This window comes from Haemaphysalis longicornis, unplaced genomic scaffold (assembly GCF_048455015.1).
Source record: "Haemaphysalis longicornis isolate Haplotype H1 unplaced genomic scaffold, Haemaphysalis longicornis Haplotype H1 scaffold_10, whole genome shotgun sequence".
In the NCBI taxonomy this organism is placed as follows: Eukaryota; Metazoa; Arthropoda; class Arachnida; order Ixodida; family Ixodidae; genus Haemaphysalis; species Haemaphysalis longicornis.
Genome location: NW_027526204.1, coordinates 105,950,347 through 105,968,359, shown reverse-complemented (window position 1 = coordinate 105,968,359; position 18,013 = coordinate 105,950,347). Strand labels below are relative to the sequence as shown.

Genomic DNA, 18,013 nt, shown 5'->3' with positions numbered 1-18,013 from the left:
GCTTACGTGACTTATTTGGTTCAAATTACTTTTGATTGATTTTGTGTACTGCCTTTCAGCCCTCGCTTTCATATTTGCTTTAGCGAAACTAGCGTTTAATGTTATTGAAAGGTATGGTTGTCAGTTTCCTTTTAATCAACGCTAGCTTGCTTTCATTCAGTCGGATTAAGAAAGTTAAGATAATATTTACTGGTGTCCTTTCTATTACCTTTACTAGGCTAAGATTATTGAAGTTTCCGCGACTGAGTTTACCGCGCACGTAGTCTTTCTGCACCAATTTTTTCGGCCGAAACGTGCACCGCATTTGGGCATCACCGAATGCTGATTCAGAAAAGGACTCCCTGTCATTTGTTATTATTTGTACGTTCTATTTGTACGTTACTATTATTTGTACGTTCTCTCACACTTATACCCCATCATACTCCACTTATACCCCATTATCGAATGACGTGATTATTCTTATACAATGTGATGACATCCTGCATTTCAAGTGATTCTGGTGCATTAATATGATGTATTCATTGTAACCTGAGTGACAAATGCAATTGCCGTTGTTATTGCTGGTAAAAATTCAACGTGCTCTTGTTTATTTCACTGGCCTTTATAATTGTGTTCATTCAAGAAATGTGTGCTCTAACAAGTGTTTAGAGTGTCTTTTAACGTTTTTAAATTTACTGTCGACAATGTGTACTGACATGTGTGTCTGCAATTCTTGCATTTTTTTATTGGACCCCTTACTAGCCGCTGGCTATGGGTCCAAACAGTTTTTGGGTATGTTTTGTAGCGTCAGATAGAACAATAAACTGCATTGAATTGAAATTGAATTGAAATTAAGCACCACGATTATTCGTTTGTACGTTTGTGGGCGGTAGCTTTCGTCCGCGGACGCAAATCGTGCAAACTGGTCCATGCGACATCACAACTGTGAAGTATGGATCGTGTGTGCCTGTTATATATCCACACTGTTCACAACTTTGTGCCTCTAACTGGCCGGCAGCATTTAGAAATAGACAAATAAATGAATGAACACTTAAATAGAAATAAATACAAAAATAAACACAAATGCAAAGATGAGCGGTTCCCTAGCTGGCAGAGATTCCTAGGGAACCTGCGGTGGCTAGGGAACCTAGGAGGCCTTCGCCGACCACAGCGGCCTAGCAAAACCTACCAGTAGGAGAGTAAATAAATCAGTATTCTCGCTTGACAATTCCCATTGGGCTGTGTGGAGAAACCCCGGTACCTTGCTTACACGTAAAACATTGTGAATAGTTATCCCAGGGACAATGGCCCTGCGATTGTTTACACGTGATTAAGTATTCCCACTCCAACAGGGCGGAGGCACATCTGAGCCAATCTTTCCGTTCCATACCCCGGAACAACCTGGTACTTATCCTCAGTTTCCACTTTGCCTTAGACACATATGTAGGCACTCGACACTCACTGTCATTCCCTCTGCGAATGCCCCGCAGACCCGTACCCCCCCCCCCCCCCGCCCCTCACCACTGGGAGCAGATGTTGCGTGACCCGGGGGAGTCGGGCAAGTCCTGACCACCTCCCGGGCCCTGGCGGTCGCGGTGGCCCTGTGGGCCTCCTCCACCCCCAACACCTGATCCCGATGGACGAAAAAAACGTATTCCAGTATTCCTTCCTTCCTTCCCCGGTAAAACCAAAGGGAACGCGACTAGCACGGCGTCTAGACAACTCATCTTGCCATTTAGAATGTCCACGTATTCTTAAATACTGCCATGCTCAGAACGAGTTTGACATCAATACCTTACACAGCCATCGAAAGTTGGGTGCGTGTGTTTCAAAGTGTGTTTTGTAGCGAGAGCTACAATGGCCGTATTGTCACCGTTCCGCTGTGGGCGGTTGCTGGACCATGAGCTTAGCGGTTCCCTAGCTGGCAGCGATTTCTAAGGAACCTGCCGCGGCTAGGGAACCTAACGATTCCCTTGCCGCCGCAGGTGGCAGCACCGCTCACCGCAACATCTGACATGACGTCAGAGGAGAAGGTGGTGCAACTGCGTTGCAACAACAGAAAAGGAGCCGGCGTACGTTGCATCGGATTCGTCGCGAGATATGGAAAGTGAATCGGAGAGACTGAAAGAAGCCAGGCTTCGGCGGAACGAAGCCAAGATGAGGCAGCGAGCCGAGGAGACGGAGGAAGAACGAGGCACACGCCTCGAGAAGCGTCGTAACCGTACAGAGAACAATAACATTAACAACAAGCTAAACAATTAACAACAAGCTAAACAATTAACAACAAGCTAAACATTAACAACAAGCTAAACAATTACAACAAGCTAAACATTAACAACAAGCTAAACATTAACAACAAGCTAAACATTAACAACAAGCTAAACAACATTAACCGTACCTCTCGCTACGCGCACCCATGCATAACTGAGTTGAGCCAGAGCCAATTTTTTTAGCTTACCGTAGGGACGTTTTTCCGCTTTTTTACATAACCCGTTTTTATACGCTTGCTATGAAATCTTCATTGTTGAACTCTGCTAAGCCATGACCAATGTGTTCATGTTCGCCTGCTGTTCTCATTCTGCATGCTCTGGTTAAAATAACACCAATATGATCTGTAAAATATTTCAGTGCAATTTCCTCTTGCTGACAAACAGATGTATCTCACTGTTTCGCTCCTCTGCGATAATCCTCAGTGGATTGGGATTGGCAGTTTGTATAAATAAATGAATACATTTGCGACAACACGTCTACAACCGGTGATGTCCTCCGGTGAAACGGCAGCTGGCGCTAAAACAGTGAATCTTGCGGCACGAGGCAGCCCGAAACGAGCAGGGAAAGCTGCTGAACGCCTCGTGAAGAAACTCGTACATTGCCAGCTTCAATGCAGGTCATTTTGCTCTGTACGCAATTCCGAGAGAACGAATAGAAAATGTTGTCGTTTGTTCAGCAAACAAGGTTCCTTCGTCGTTTCATAAATTACACGCAACGAATGAAAAATTCAAGACTTGTGTTCTAACAAATTTAAATTTGCTTGTTACTGCCACTTTGTAAGTGTGTGAAAGGGTAACGCGCAAACTAATGCTCCTGCCAATACATTCTTATCTCGAGGGGAACATTTTGCACTCAGCTTTAAAAAGAATAATATTTCAAATTTAATTTTAAGTTACGAAATACGTTCGATGAACTGTTTATCTTCAAACCCAAGCCCATCCGAACTTATTACACTCTCACGCATGCATACACGCACGCACGCACACTCGCACGCACACACACACATGCACACACACACTCGCACATGCACAAGAAAAACAGCAACAACTTAATTTTTCTGAACACGCGCATTTTCTGTAAGGACGCCATCTCTGAGATTCGGTCTCCCGCGCGTTTCATTGTGTGGCTACCTATTAACCTGACAATTACACATCAACAAGAAATTAAAAATATAGTGTTTCACCCCCACCCCACGTCGTCCGGAGTGCTGGCTAATTAACAGGAATAACATCTTCTGATATTAGTGATGTTAGGCTAGATGGGTGCAGCTATAGTAAGAAGGCCCTCTGCGTAAAAGCAACCGAATTCTCTGGACAGGATCTGCCCACCCTGGGATAGTATTCATTTACAACCTCCGAAATCGTGAAAAGGCTTTGCCTTGCCGCACACGTACATACGTTGATGAATTAATTTAATGAAATAGAATAAAGCGAAGCTTTCTTGCCCTTGCCGATGGTGTTCGATGTTGCTACATCGCGTACTACGGGGAAACCACGTTTACAAAATGGGTTTCACAAAATGACAACGATAGGCGGAGGCTCATCAAGATTCTCAATATAAAAACGCTTCCCGTGGTTGCAATCGAAGCAGGGACTCTCGCGTTATATATATATATATATATATATATATATATATATATATATATATATATATATATATATATATATATATATATATATATATATATATATATATATATATATATATATATATATATAAACACGACGACTACGACGATTATCCGATTACACCATTCTGACATGTTCGACGCAGATTTGCATTTTAACGACCTTTCCCTAAAGAAAGGGTCTTTCATTTGATTTTTGACGAACGAATGGGTTTATAGCGCACAGTGCCGTGAACGTGTTAAAAAATCAAAGCCCATTCGTCTAACGACAAAGATGGTTGAAACGTGGAGCTTTCTTCCCCTGCAAACCGAGTAAAGTGACAGTCCAATCTTCTGAGGGATTCTTTCGTTGTCGTCTGAGTTTGGACTTTGACGGTGATGACGTCCTTGAAAAGTGTAGCACGTACGTGCTCCGATAGATTGGCCAGGTATAAGCTGTTGACTGTGCGCCTGCGTTTGATATGCCTTCACGGAAACCCAATGTGTAAGGTGGCTTTCGCGCAGTTAGTTTTGGCCCTAACGGTTTGGATTTAGGACTTTGAACTGGCTGCATACTGGTTTTCGCCTGGCGAAGGCTTCGCGTTTCAACCATCTTTCACATCCCCAACGATTAACATCATTGTGGGAGGAAGGTGGCTTTCCTGTAGGGGCGCCATCAGTGAGGCGAAGAAAGCTTCGCTTTAAAATTCAAATTGCTTCGAGCGTGCCGAAATGGCGCCATTGGCTATATAACGCGAGGGACGTAGGTTCGATTTCGATCACGGGAAGCATTTTTTTTCCTTGAGGCTCTTGTAGTGCGTTTTGCCGGCCGCCGAGACACCATCAGTGAAGCATAAAAGCTCCACTTTCAAACTCTACTTCCCAAAGTGCGTGCAGACACCAACGTGAGCTAGCTTCACAAGAGCTTGCCTGTCTCATGCCTTGAGGCTAAGGTTTTCATGCCCATTGCACTTTTTTGCGCACACCACAAGGCACAGCTCCCTTGATATTATTACGTGGCGAAAGGACAAAGATAAGACAAACGATGTGACGGGGTGAAGCGGTTTATTTACACTATTTGCAAGCGGCCATGGAAGAGTCCGCTCAGTCGCACGCCCGCCGCTTCCTCGTCGCCGCCGACGCCGGGCTACGGCGCCATGGGGCATTGTCAACCTCTCCCGTGACACTACCCCCATCACCCCCCCCCCCCCCCCCCAGGCAACTTATTTCCAAACGCTTCGCTGCTAAGAGCACCCACGTGGCACGTCTATTCGCGTGATACTGTTCTCCATCGCGCGAACAGACGTGATAATGACCACGTAGAATTATAATGGTCATTGGCAGCGCCCCAAACCTAAAGCGACCTAAAACATACCAAAATCACAATTAAGACAAAAACAACGCGCACATTTGAGTTTAGAAAAAAATCGATTTAGAAAACGAAATTACGCAATTAAAAAAGTAACAGATAGACCTACTGGGGCTCGAACCCAGGCCGTCAGCGCAGGTACTCAGTACTCTACTTCGAGGCTACAGACCGAACGGTGGGCTTATTGTAGCAGGCGCTCAAAAGAATAGCGCTCGCAGTGACACCACACATGTCGCGTGGGTGCTCTGTGCAGCGAAGCGTTTGGAAACACGCCCCGGCCAAAGGCGACTGGCCCGGTCGAGGCCACAGTGACACGCGTCGAAGACGGTGTCGTTGATTCCTTTCGCCTATATATACGTTCTTGCTATGTTTTCATGTCCACTCCAATTCTTCACACCACAAGGCACAGGTCTGCTAACATCATTTTATTGCAAATACTAATAGCTATCAAAATAGCCGTGTTTGATTAAGGTCCCTCTGTTAGCTGAAGTATACGCGCAGATTGGTTCGATTACACATTTGTTCTTTCTTACACAACGCTCGGGTATTTCATGAGGCCGCCATACCAGTCAGCGCAAGAGCGATATCTTTCCTGGCAAGTTCCTTGGACTTTCCCGTCATCTCGGCCACTTTCTTGACGAGGGAATAACTCCGATGCACCGTTTTGAAAGCTTCCACGGCATCTGCGCCCGTGGCGGCACCGGTAACATAACGGGCACTGAGGGTGACCAGGGCCTGGTTCCTCCGCAAGAGCTCCCACATTTCGGGTAGACCCTCAACGACTTCCGGTTCCCAGGCGATGTGTAGGTTGACCAAGGTCTTGTTTCTACGCAAACCTTCAAGAATCACGCCTAGGATATCCGGTTCGACCGCATAGTGGTCGCACAGCATAAGTTCGTTCAACACGTCGTTGACTATGAGTAATTCCCGGACAGTGGAAGCGATGTCAGGGGTGATAAGGTCCGTGTATCCCTGATAATATGACACGGTCCTGTTGTGCTTAAGGGCTTCGAGGATATCGACAACGAGCTCCTCTGATCGAGCATGCATCAAGGTTTGGACCCATCGGACTGAGTCGTTTGTCTTCAGGAAATCCGCGAGCCGCTTACCGAAAGCGGGAATAAGGGGATCCTCCGAATAAAAGTGAAGCTTGGTCACAGTCTTGTTAAGAGAAAGAGCGCTGAAGAGAGCATCGATAGCTGCTGGAGTCACATCACCGTCGAGCTGAAGCGATAACATTGGCTGATGCGCATCAGCGAGCAAGATCCTGCAAAGTTCCTCCATACGTCCGAGTCTCCAAACGATGTGAACCCGCTTAAAGATGCCTTTAAAACGGTCTGTTTCGAAAAGTTTGTCGCTTTGTTCATCCGAAAGGTCGACCTCCAACAAGCGCAGCGTTTTGAGCGTGGTGTTTACGTTCAAAGCGTCGGCAAAGGCGAGAAGTGTACCGGATGCCAGGTCGTTGCTGGAAATATCCAGCATCTCCAGGCTGCTGTTCTCCCTCAATGCGTCGGCGAGCGCCAATGCTCCCGCTTCGCCGATATCGTTGGACGAAAGACACACCTCCTTAAGAGCTGTGTTACCCACCAAGTGTTTCGCAATGCCGACGGCGCACTCCCTTTTGACGTCGCAGCAGGCGAGGCTTAGCACGCGCAGGTTCTTCAGCACGCCAGTGAAGGTTAACGAGAATCTTCCTTCGAGATTCTCTATACCGAATATGTGCAATTCCTCCAACGAGCAGCTCCCTTCCAAGTCGTTAATCGCAGCCATAATCGATTCGCTGTCTATTCCTGTCAACGAGAGCTCTTTGAGATGTGTGCTCGTCTGCAAGAGACACCTCAGCGCTTGCACGTCCTCTGATTGTAGTTCGTCGTACTCAATGGTGAGCGTCTCCAGCTTCTCGCAGCCGGCAACTGCTTCGAGCAGCATCTTGTGACTTCCCGGTTCTAAATGGTTATCGCTCAGCTCGAAACACTTTAAGCGATCGTTACCTCTTAGCGCAGCAGCCAAGTCATCGGCAATGTTCGTCGGATTCTCCGTTGCGTGAATCTTGACGGACTCCAGTAACGGTCCATTTCTGACCGCATTCACGACGATCTCTCCGGGGACGCGAGAAACGTCCAGCCGCCGAACTCCAGGCATCCGCAAGCACACGGGGCCCGGGGATGTCAGACGTAGTTCCCGCAGGCAGCGGTGGTGTGCCACAATCCAGTCCGCAACGAGGCGGGCAAACAGTTCGTCTTCCTCATCACCATAAGAACACCCGAAAGCAGGAGCAATGGAGAGTCCTGAAGAATCACTAAGGGAAATCTGCAAGGCAGCCTTGCCCAGGACAGTATTCACTGCGGGTATGTGGTCGTTCAGCCAGCAAGGTCCGGTGTCCCCATCCGTACAAAGATGCGTCATGTCCAAACCCGCTTCTTCAGCCAGGCACAGCCATTGCTTCTTAAGAGAAGCCCTTGACGTCTTAAACTTCTCCGGTAGTTGGTCCACAAACGGGTCGAAGCTCTCGAGACTCTCAGCGGTTTCCTCTTTCCGGGCCATGGTTGCCTGCATGAGGAAGGTGAATCGAAAATTTGCAACTGTTAATTGATTCCAGAGAAATTATGCGCATTGCTTTAAGGTTCAGCCTTTATTAGCAATCATAGCAAAAAAAGGACGCCTTGTACCTTAGTACATTGGCGTTCTCGTACGCATGAATTTCCACTTAGAATAAATGTAATCTTACATTGCAGCGTGGTCGTGTGACTAGTAATTATTTCATGACAATATGCCACATAAATCATGTCAGTGCCACGGAACATAACATTCAAACACAAATGCGAACGTCGGAGAAGTGAGTCTCCAGTGCACGGGGTGCGATCTGGAAACGAATCTCCACAGCTTAGCGCAAGCATTGGCACGCCTAGTCCGGCTACAGTAAGCTCAAAGTAGCACGACGAGCTCCGTGGAGTTATTGTGTACATCCATTTCGTTCCACAGTTTCACAGGCGGCGCGCAGCAGAGAAAGAAGTGAATCTCGGTCCCAATCTTCCACGTATGCTTACTCTATTCTTGACGCGCTAGCTTTCCCGTAAAGCTCTCCGTTATCGATAAGAGCACCAGGTTCATGGTTTCATACTGATGCTCTACTGCTTTCGAATGAAGCGTTTCCTGATTTTCACAAGCGCATGTATGTACGCTGGAAAAAAGAAATTGACCGCGTGTCTGCTCGCTCCGTTGTAGTTGTCTAAGGCCGGAAGTCTTCTGCTTCAAGTAACTTCCGGTCCTCTCTCTCCCGCCCACCTCAAACGCTGTTCCCGTACTGCCTCGGTCATCCAGTGATGGCCACAATGATTCACTGAATTCAATTCAATGTTCCCAAGTTCACAGTGCCGTCGCGCCATCTGTCGGGACCTTTTGTTACTGTTGCGAGTCATGAGATCGAGACTACAGCACCAGCCCTTTTCGTATGTTGTGCTGAAAATATCGTTCTAACGTGTAACTTTTATTTATTTATTTTTTCACAAAATTTACGCCCTCGTCCATTCTTGTCTAAAAAACAGTGCTAGTATGAGTTATGCACTACTAAAGATACCTGTTTTCTTCTGGTGAATAATGTTGACAACTGTAGAGTATTCTTCGACATACAGAAGTTCGGAAATTGCTTTGCTATATAGATTAACACTTGAATTAACACCCTTAGCAATTGAACCCTTTTCAATTGAAGCCTTAATAATTACAGGTTCAATTAACAGTTGCCGGGGCGGCTAAACCGAGGGAGATACAGACAGAGCCCAAAATCGATCGATTGATTGATTGCTTGATTGATTGATTGATTGATTGATTGATTGATTGATTGATTGATTGATTGATTGATTGATTGATTGATTGATTGATTGATTGAGTGATTGATTGATTGATTGTGGGGTTTAACGCGCCGACGCAGCGCAGACGATGAGGCGCGCCGTAGTGGAGGGCTCCGGATTAATTTCGACCACCTGGGGATCTTTAACGTGCGCCGAAATCTCGTACACACGGGCGTTTTTGCTTTTCGCCTCCATCAGAAAAGCGGCCGCCGCGGCCAGGAATCCAACCCGCGACCTTGTGCTCAGCAGCGCTACGCCTTAGCCACTGAGCCACCGCGGCGGGTCAGAGACCAAAATCGCGTTTAAGCATCACAACAGACTATCGTCCTCAAACATTTTTTAAGTTGTTTAAGTCGGCGACTACTGATAACAAGGGCCTGCCTGGTGTACCGTTAATGAAGGGCTGTAACTGAATTGATGTAGTTTGGAGACGCCGGTTTCGCACTGGTCAGCACGTCTAACAATCAGTGCCGTACTCGGCCACATGACAATAAAAAAAACGTGTTTTTTAGAATAAATACATCTGTGTAAACACCTGGAAAACACAAGAAGGTATAGGTTTGGGCGAGTTTGTATATCAAACTTCAACGTTCAATGCGCCAGCTACACGAAGTCGAAGAAATAAGACGAGACAATGCGCACTGTCTGGTCTGTTTTTCTTCGCCTTCGCGTAGTTTGCGCATTGAACGTTCAAGTTCACCTGACACACAATCTAAAAACATGACGACTACGTCAACTTTCGCACTTGCACGCTGTTTTGTAGTTTCAGTAATGTGTGGAAATAAAGTTCCCACAACTTCCATCGCCACTTCGTATTTATAAAACTCTTTTACCACAAAAAGCGCGAAAAACTATCTGTTATTGTCAGGCAGGACGTCTGGCGTTTCATCGGTGCACCCGAATGCATCTGCCACGCATTTACTATGGTCGGTTAACATTGACTATTAGTGTCAGGGCAAACTGAGTACCGCGTTTGGAACATAACGCTATTTATTTACCGTATTCATGCAGGGTTAGCGCTGCCTCGAGGTGAGATCGCGGGGGCGGGTCTGACAAGAAATGCCGGTCACGTACACCCGTCGGCAAGGTAAGCTGGGGCACGCGAGCGCGTGCCAAAATTTATCCACGCGCCACTGACGCTGCACTCCGCCACAAATTTTGCCCGAGACGAGACGCACTCTGGGAGCCTCTGGACACAGTCTCTAATACTGAAATTCGAAACAGGGCAAAAAGACGGGACAAGGAAGCACAAAAGACTACTAACTTCTACTACTCACAACAACTTACTAACTAGTAAACCAGTGGTTTACTAACAACTGGTTGGTTTATTGCACGGGTTGCGAAATATACCCAAAAAAGAAGGCGAGAAGGAACACGATAAAAAAGAGGGAAGCACAAAAAGAGCACGAATCATGGTATTGCACCAATCTTGTATTTTGTGTGCAATGTTCAATGCACTTCTTTTTTTTTTTCGTGCTCTTTTTGTGCTTCCTTTTTTTATCGTGTTCCTTCTCGCCTTCTTTTCTGGGTATATTTCGCAACCCGCGCAATAAACACAACAGTTGTTAGTCAGCGCCTTGTGTTGTCGTTTCCTTGTCCCGTCTTTTTGCGCTGTTTCGAATTTCAGTATGCACCACCAAGCCCAAACCACCGTTCTAACGCAGTCGCTAATGTATCCTGCGACAAAATCAAAAGTTCCCTTGCCTTAATGATGCTACCGCACAGCGAATATTGATGGACCAGCACTACGACGACCGCCTTCAGGGGTCGCCTATGAGATGGAACCTTTCAAACCACGCGCCGTTTTATTACCGCGCTTCAGAGCACAGCGCCGTCTGCCGGATCGATTTCAGCGGCCGACGTCCGGCACGCTCCCTGACACCATGATTGACACACTACTTTATTCTGTCTCTCCTGCTCCTGCTTGCAGCTTCGCAGGCGCGATTTCGGGCGGCGCCCCGCTCTGTTTCGAAAGTGACCGATGTTCAGACGCGTACGTGAAAATAATGTTTCGTATAAATTCGTATAAACGCCCGCACCCGCACACACAACGTCCTACGAGCAGCCAAAATCCCATCTCAATCAATAAACTCAGCAACCAGCACTGCACAAAAGCCGTTTATGGGGATTCGGAACATTGGAGCGCCTAGGTATCTACTCTAATATGTCCCTAACGTCTCGCAGTATTCGGGTATTTAGAAGTCAGGATCCCGTAAACGGGAACTGAATTCGACGTCTACAACGACAAAATTCGACAACCTTACGAAGCATTGACGGTCTCTGCCTTTACCTTTACCGTTTGCACTTTAAAGCAGTTTACCTAAAAGACAACTGAAAGAGTGGACTTACGCTTTTAGTATGGTCACACAAATTTAGCAAGGAGGCATGCGGCAAGAGTCGGCAGCTTGGATGATGGGAAGGAACATACGCCAAGACTCTACGGCAGCAGATACGCACAACACACAATCAGAAGAGGATGACACACTGTTTAAACGCGCTCTGACAGCGATAAAGTGATTCGCATAGCGCTCTTGTAGTCTTTATCGCTTATCTAGAATTGCGAGATCCGAAGAAAGAAGTGACAAAGCGCGCCGGACGTTTTTTTTATCATGCGTCTGTCCGTCACGTCTTCCATCTCACGCAAGTTTCAAACATAGTTGACCACTCACGTCGACCGTCCTCTCTGAAGGCTACTGCGTCGGTCTCCCGCTTGGTCTGCTGTAGCGCTCAAGTCGCTAGAGTTGCTTTTTTAGAGATTTGTTTTTGTTGGTTAGAGCGTTCTCCCGCAGGTAAGCCTACGGGATAGTCATTTAATTTTTATATGCACCTTCGTAATTCTCGTTTCACTCTCAGAGAGCATTTTTTGTCGTCCGACCTCCACATGTGTCGGCTTTAGAGCGACTAAGCGACGATCGACTTTGAGATTCGTTGATGATCATGGAAGGAAATCGATTTGGTTTGCAATGATAAAAATTACTGTTGTGAAGAATGATAAAGCAATTGATTTATTTAATGAAAGAATCAATTGATGAATGAGCCTAATTTCAGACGGCTGGAGAAAAAGGCGGGTGGGGAGTAGCTTTACGAAAACAAATTCCTACATTACCCTGACATATCTGGCCGTGTAACGTCGGTCAGAAGCTTTTGAATGAAAAATTCGTAATGATTGCACAGCGCAAACTTGGTGGAACGATAGAAGACAACAGAACCAGTGCTTACCGAAAGCTTTAGACTTAAGTACCTACTAACAGTTGTTATTGAGGGCTTTTGTTGTGTTCTGGCCCAGTTCCGGACTCTGCTGAATGAAACGTCCTTGTAATGGTGTTTTGCCTTTGCACTAGACGCTTTCCTCGAAAATGAAGCAGTTTTGTCCAAAGAATAGCTCCATCAGTATCGCTGAGGCGGTTTAATCAGTGTCATCATTATAAGATTTATCACCGTCGTCATGGTTATCATCCTTACCATCGGGTTGGGATCAACCCACCTCATTATGTTCACGGCCTAGGTTTGAGGTCCAGCAAAGCACAGGTTTTCGCCAGTATTTGTAATGGTATTTTTTTTCTTTTCTGTACGTTTTCCTAGCGCAATTCTTCGCATTCGTTCCGTATATGAGGATGGCTTGGTATTTTTTACGCCGGCTTAGGGCTGGGGCGAGGCCTACCAACGCGTTTAATTAATGGCATGCATCTAACTGGAAGCGCCGGGCTCGTATCCATCTCGGCACGGAATATTGGGTTGCACAGCAACAGCGCACGAGATGGCGCTAGGGATTACGCCCGTGTCTGAAGTGGACGCCTCGGTCCCATTTGCCAGGCTGGTGAGAAAAGGAAAATCGACTATTTGTTTCAGCTGCATGAGAAAAGGAAAATCGACTATTTGATGCAGTTTGATGCATGAACACATGCTCAATTGTTACTGGCTTTTGACACAGGAAACAATGCACACCCCATCGCACAAACCATCCCTTTCCGCTACGAATACAGACGTGAGCAGTTCTACGAACGCGCCTTACGCCCTTCACTACGACTTATTCGGATGGTGCTGCTGCCTAGGAGAGGCGTAGCGAAGTAGCGCATCATGACGCTAATGAGCGCCGACAGTTGGCGCCTCGATGCCAGCGCCTTCGTGTACGGAGGACGCGCGTGAATTGAGGCACCATCCGTGTCGCGTTGTTCGCATCAGCGTTGTGTGTTTCGACCTACTGTTTCTGTGCATGTCATTTTTGGTTTTGTTGTCTCGAAATAAGCCTGTTATTTTTTGTTGAAGCTGCATATATTCAGGGTGCACATGACAGTAGTGTCAGCGTACCATCTTCCCACTTAGCGACCAGAGAAATTAGGCAGTTTTAGAATAGGGGAATCCGGCGTTGGTGGCCCCCAAGAAGTTAGGGGAACCCAAACGCAACGCGCTCGCGCGCGGCAAGTTTTAGAAGGGCGCCCCCAACAACCCGCAGCCGGCTTGCGTTTCTCCGGTCAGCTCGGCTGATGGGAACTTTAGGCTTAGCATCCTGGCGGATATTTGATCGCTGCTCTCTACGCTCCTATGCAACTGCAAATGACAATCCGTAATACAACTTTTCACCACACTATCACCCCCTTTCTGGCATGTGGAACTTTATTTAAGCTATAACGGCCGTTTGAGCGATCTGTGATCAAGACATCTGCGTAGCCTGTTCGATGCTTCCGCGTGGGTAGCGCCATCTCTCGGCCGCTCGGTGTACCGCGGCGACTGGGCGGGCCACAGAACCTCCGCGGCCGGTCAGCGTAGGCTTAGCATCGCCGCAGATATCTGATCGACGCTTTTAAAATAAACCCTGATAACAATCCCTAGCACAATTTTGCACCACACTAATACCTACTTTCTCGCATGTGGAAGTTCTTCTTAGCGGTCAGATTGATTCGGAAGAGCAGCGACAAGCGGTTGCTACCGTAGTCTGCGCCTATTCGAGCCGCTGAGTGTGCCGAGCTGGCAGGCGCGGCCGGGGCGTGCGCGGACTGTTTCGGAAGGCAGAACACACTTCACGATTGCCTGCTTTATCCATTCCTTGCCAACGACGCGCGAAATCTGCAAATTCCGCTCAGCGGTCGTCGTAGTTGATCGGGTGAGTCGAGGAACGAGCCGCAGGTTTCGCTTCAGCCATGGTCACGCGCAATCTCGCTGGCTGCGAGAGCGACGCAAGAACGCAAACTCCAGCTTTGGGGCGCCCGCTATTTCAGCAAAATAGCGGGCGCGCTAGACGCAAACCAAAAACCCAAGGACGGCTTGGGTTCTGCGCATGCGCAGTGCGACGCCCCAAGACGATTGGGGACCCCAGAGCGTTGGGGCCCCAGAGCGTTGGGGCCCCCTATTCTAAAACTCCCCATTGAATTTCTTGGTTGTGATGGTTCACGGCTTGATGACAGCCGGGAAGAAGCGCGCGAATTGGGCCCGTGTCAACTTTCCTTTGTACTTTTACACTTTCTTTTGCATTTTTGTTGTGTTTTGTCTGTTCTGAGTGTGCTTGAAGAGTAGTGGGCACGAAAAAATAAAACTTCAGTTGTAGTAGTGCACTTGAGTATTGTCTTCACCATCCCTGTCCTATCTTGCACTCTACTTTTCAAATTACGCAACACCAACTGGGGCACTCGATCCCTTACCTTTATTAATTCGAAAGAACTAGCCCTTGGTACGGTGGGAAAAGCGCTACGACGACGAGGACAAGCAAGTACACGCAAGGACAAGCAAGGACAACCAAGTACAAGCAAGTGCACGGGTCCTCGTCGTCGTAGCACTTTTCCCACCATTAAAATTTACCAACAAGCCCAGCTCGCAGTTCTTCTAAATAGCCCTTGTTAACTCGCTCATCACGATTCCAGCTACGAAAGGAGTGTTTAATCGAAAAAAAAAAAAACAATATTGAGAAACTTTCAAATTTCGCGCTACAGGGACGTAAGAAGGTCCAGCACTACAAACGGTGTGCTAGCCGCACGTTAGCACTCAAGTGGTACGATCAAGCGGAACCAGCCTTAGATCCCACTGCAATGGTCCGGTCATGTTTCTTGGGTAAGTGGCCAATCGAACAAAGACGGTTCTGTGACGTCATAAAAAATCGCCGAAAGTGGCAGGGGAGTCACCACTGATTCATGCGTTTTCCTTAGTATCTAGATGATTTGTTCTAAATTACCAATGTATACGGTCTTGTTGAAGAAGCTGAACTCTTCGGCATCCTCGGAGCTTTACAACACCTACAAAATTGTGTTTCTAACCTGCCGTCTCGAAAATATCGCATTATCACCGACTCACATGTTGCACTTCGGGAACTAAACCATCCCTTTTCATTAAATTCAACGGCCACTACAATACTTCGAACTATTCAAGAGTTACGCTGCGAAAATCTTCAAATCCGCATGGTCTGGACCCCGGCTCACACCTTAGGGACCACAGGTAACCATATGGCACACAATGCTGCCCGGGAGTGTATCTTCAATCCTCCCATGGCTACCTCTTCGGTCCCACCACATAACGAGCCTGCTCCTCCACAACCGCATGCATCCCTTCCTATTTGGCCCCAGCAATACCGACAGTACAAGATGATGAGTAGGAAACGGCTGCTTGATGCATCGCCACCAGGATTCATTTCTACTCTCAATTGCCCGAATAGGCAAGGAGAAATCTTTGCTAATAAGGTCTACGCGAACTCTGCCTATACTCCGGATATCATCCGTAAATGGACTCATCCACATAGGGACTCTCCCTCAAAATGTCCATTTTGTGAATCACACACTGACTCTAACCTTTTTCATTTAATATGGATATGCCCTCACTTTGCTCGGGGTCGAGAACAACTCCTCGCCTCCCATGCCCTCCCAAAGGATGTGCAAGAACACGTACTAAGAGTTCGCAGTGACACCACCCTACTTGAAGGAATTGTGCGGTTTTCACTACACAGTGGCCTCTATAAGGTTGTCTGATACGTGAACGACGATCCCTTCTTCAATGTGCCCTTTGGAAGAACTTTTGCCCAGTTTGTGCACATTCACAGTAGTGCCCTTCAGTGTGTTTTTTTTTTCTCTTACAAACTCAATAGTCTACGTGAACGCCGGTCCCTTCTTCGGTGATCAGCAACGTGGAAGATGAGCAACGTGTTGCCCAGTTTCTGCAGCTTCACAGTACTGCCCTTCAATGTGTTTTTTTTTTACTCAAGAGCGCTACACAAGAACTGAATACTATCACGTTTTGATAATATGTAAGCCCTCTCCCCACCGCCACCCCTTATTCCCTTTTCCCCACCAGGGCTTCTTGCCTCTTTCTCATTAAAGCCTATCAATCAATCAATCAGTTCGAAGTTTGCAATATACCGTATTTCATCGAATTGTAAGCACTCCCTTTTTTCCATGGTCGGGATCCCCAGTGTGTGTGTGTGGGGGGGGGGGGTGCTTTGATTCGAAAATGCTAAATTACCCCCCACCCGCCACTATTTTCGCGGCCGTATCTCTACGAGGCGGGCTCAAGGAACAAAGTTTTATTTGGCAAACGTTCAAAAGAAAAAGACAGTGAAAAGACCGCTTACGTCTGATCCGCGCTACCATTCGAGTCCGTCGTGCCGCTTGGGCCGCCGCTCTCAGCAGCCCCAATAGGTCGTCTTCCGTTCCGTTAAAGTGGCTTGTAATTGAAAACTTCGTAAATGACTTGGCCCCAGCGTCAACTCGGGCCGCTTCAGTCTGTCTAAAATGTACCTTGCGATGGTTGCTTAGTAAAAAGGGGGTGCTTAGATTCGCATGCAAACTTTTCTTCAATTTTTTTTGTCCGAAAGTAGGGGAGGGTGCTTGTAATCTGGGGGTGCTTAGAATCTCTAAAATACGGTAATTGGCACCATTGTTATCGGGACAGCCGTCTTTGGAATCAAACGTGTACTTTGTACTTGTACTTGTACTTGTACTTGTACTTGTACTTGTACTTGTACTGGTACTTGTACTTGTACTTGTACAGGTGCCGTCAGAAGTAATTGGAGCACGGGAGCTGCGGCCGAACCGCATAGGAGCGCCGTGTAGCTGAGCCGGCGGCAGACGAACGGACGAGAACACGCATGCGCGCCTGCCGACGTTGATAGCCCATGTATACTTCTGAACCCACGAATTCTTTTAACGCGGTTTTGAGCGTTGTTCGCAGCATACTGATCTCGGTGATGGCGCTGATAGCAGAGCCACCCAAAAATATTAGAAAACAAAAATTGTCACTTCAGACCTTCAGATCCCTGCGTCTGCGACGCTTCTCCAGCAGCTCGCGCTCTGGAAGTGTGTGAGCGCGCTGCCAGATACTGCCTGTGCTATCAGCGCCATCGCTCAGACCAGTATGTTGCGAATAATACTCGAAGCCGCGTTAGGCGTGGTTTGAGAAATATAGATGGGCTATCACCGTCGGCAGGCGCGCATGCGTGTTCTGCTCCTTACGTTTACCGCTGGTGTAGCTACACGGCGCTCCTATGCGACTCGTCCACAGCTACCGTGCTCCAATTACTTCTGACGGCACCTGCACTTGTACTTGTACTCGTGACTTTTCAGTGTCGATTCTCAGTTCCCATGACTTCTTTGTGTAGACCTGTGTGTGATGCTTCGTGGGACTCGGAAGCACGCGGAAGTGACGTCACAACGAAGCTAGTGACGAAGTTGGAGAAGCAAGCAGTACAGCCCGAGGGCATCGTGACTCCAAAGCCGCGTTCGACTTTTAATAGCAGAGCTGTTTAAGCTTTTAGTTCCGCCGGCAAGCGTTACCAAAAAAAAAATACCAAGAAAAAATACCGGGCGCACGGGAGTGTGCCCCTCGTGAACAGTGCCCGGCGTCGGCCAGCTCGACGTTCCGGAACACTCGGCGCAGCCTTGGTGTCTTGACCTCTCGCGTGCAACTCTTCTCGCCAGTTCACGTGCGTTCGCGCCTGAATTGGAGAGCACAGACGCCGAGTTC

The 18,013-nt window shown here is 47.6% G+C and overlaps 1 protein-coding gene across 1 annotated transcript; it reads right to left on the bottom strand.

The window, feature by feature from the left end:
* Positions 1 to 5,215: 5,215 nt before the first annotated feature.
* Positions 5,216 to 11,712, bottom strand: LOC144159046 (uncharacterized). The gene is made up of 2 exons (XM_077690291.1): positions 11,423 to 11,712; positions 5,216 to 7,775 (listed from the first exon to the last, which is right to left on the bottom strand). Exon 2 carries the CDS (start codon positions 7,767 to 7,769, stop codon positions 5,775 to 5,777), a length of 1,995 nt encoding a protein of 664 aa, XP_077546417.1. The 5' UTR covers positions 7,770 to 7,775; positions 11,423 to 11,712; the 3' UTR covers positions 5,216 to 5,774.
* Between the last annotated feature and the right edge of the window lie 6,301 nt (positions 11,713 to 18,013).

What these genes read in the sequence shown, in the direction of transcription:
- LOC144159046 (XM_077690291.1), bottom strand. Translation starts at nt 7,769, where the DNA reads ATGGCCCGGAAAGAGGAAACCGCTGAGAGTCTCGAGAGCTTCGACCCG.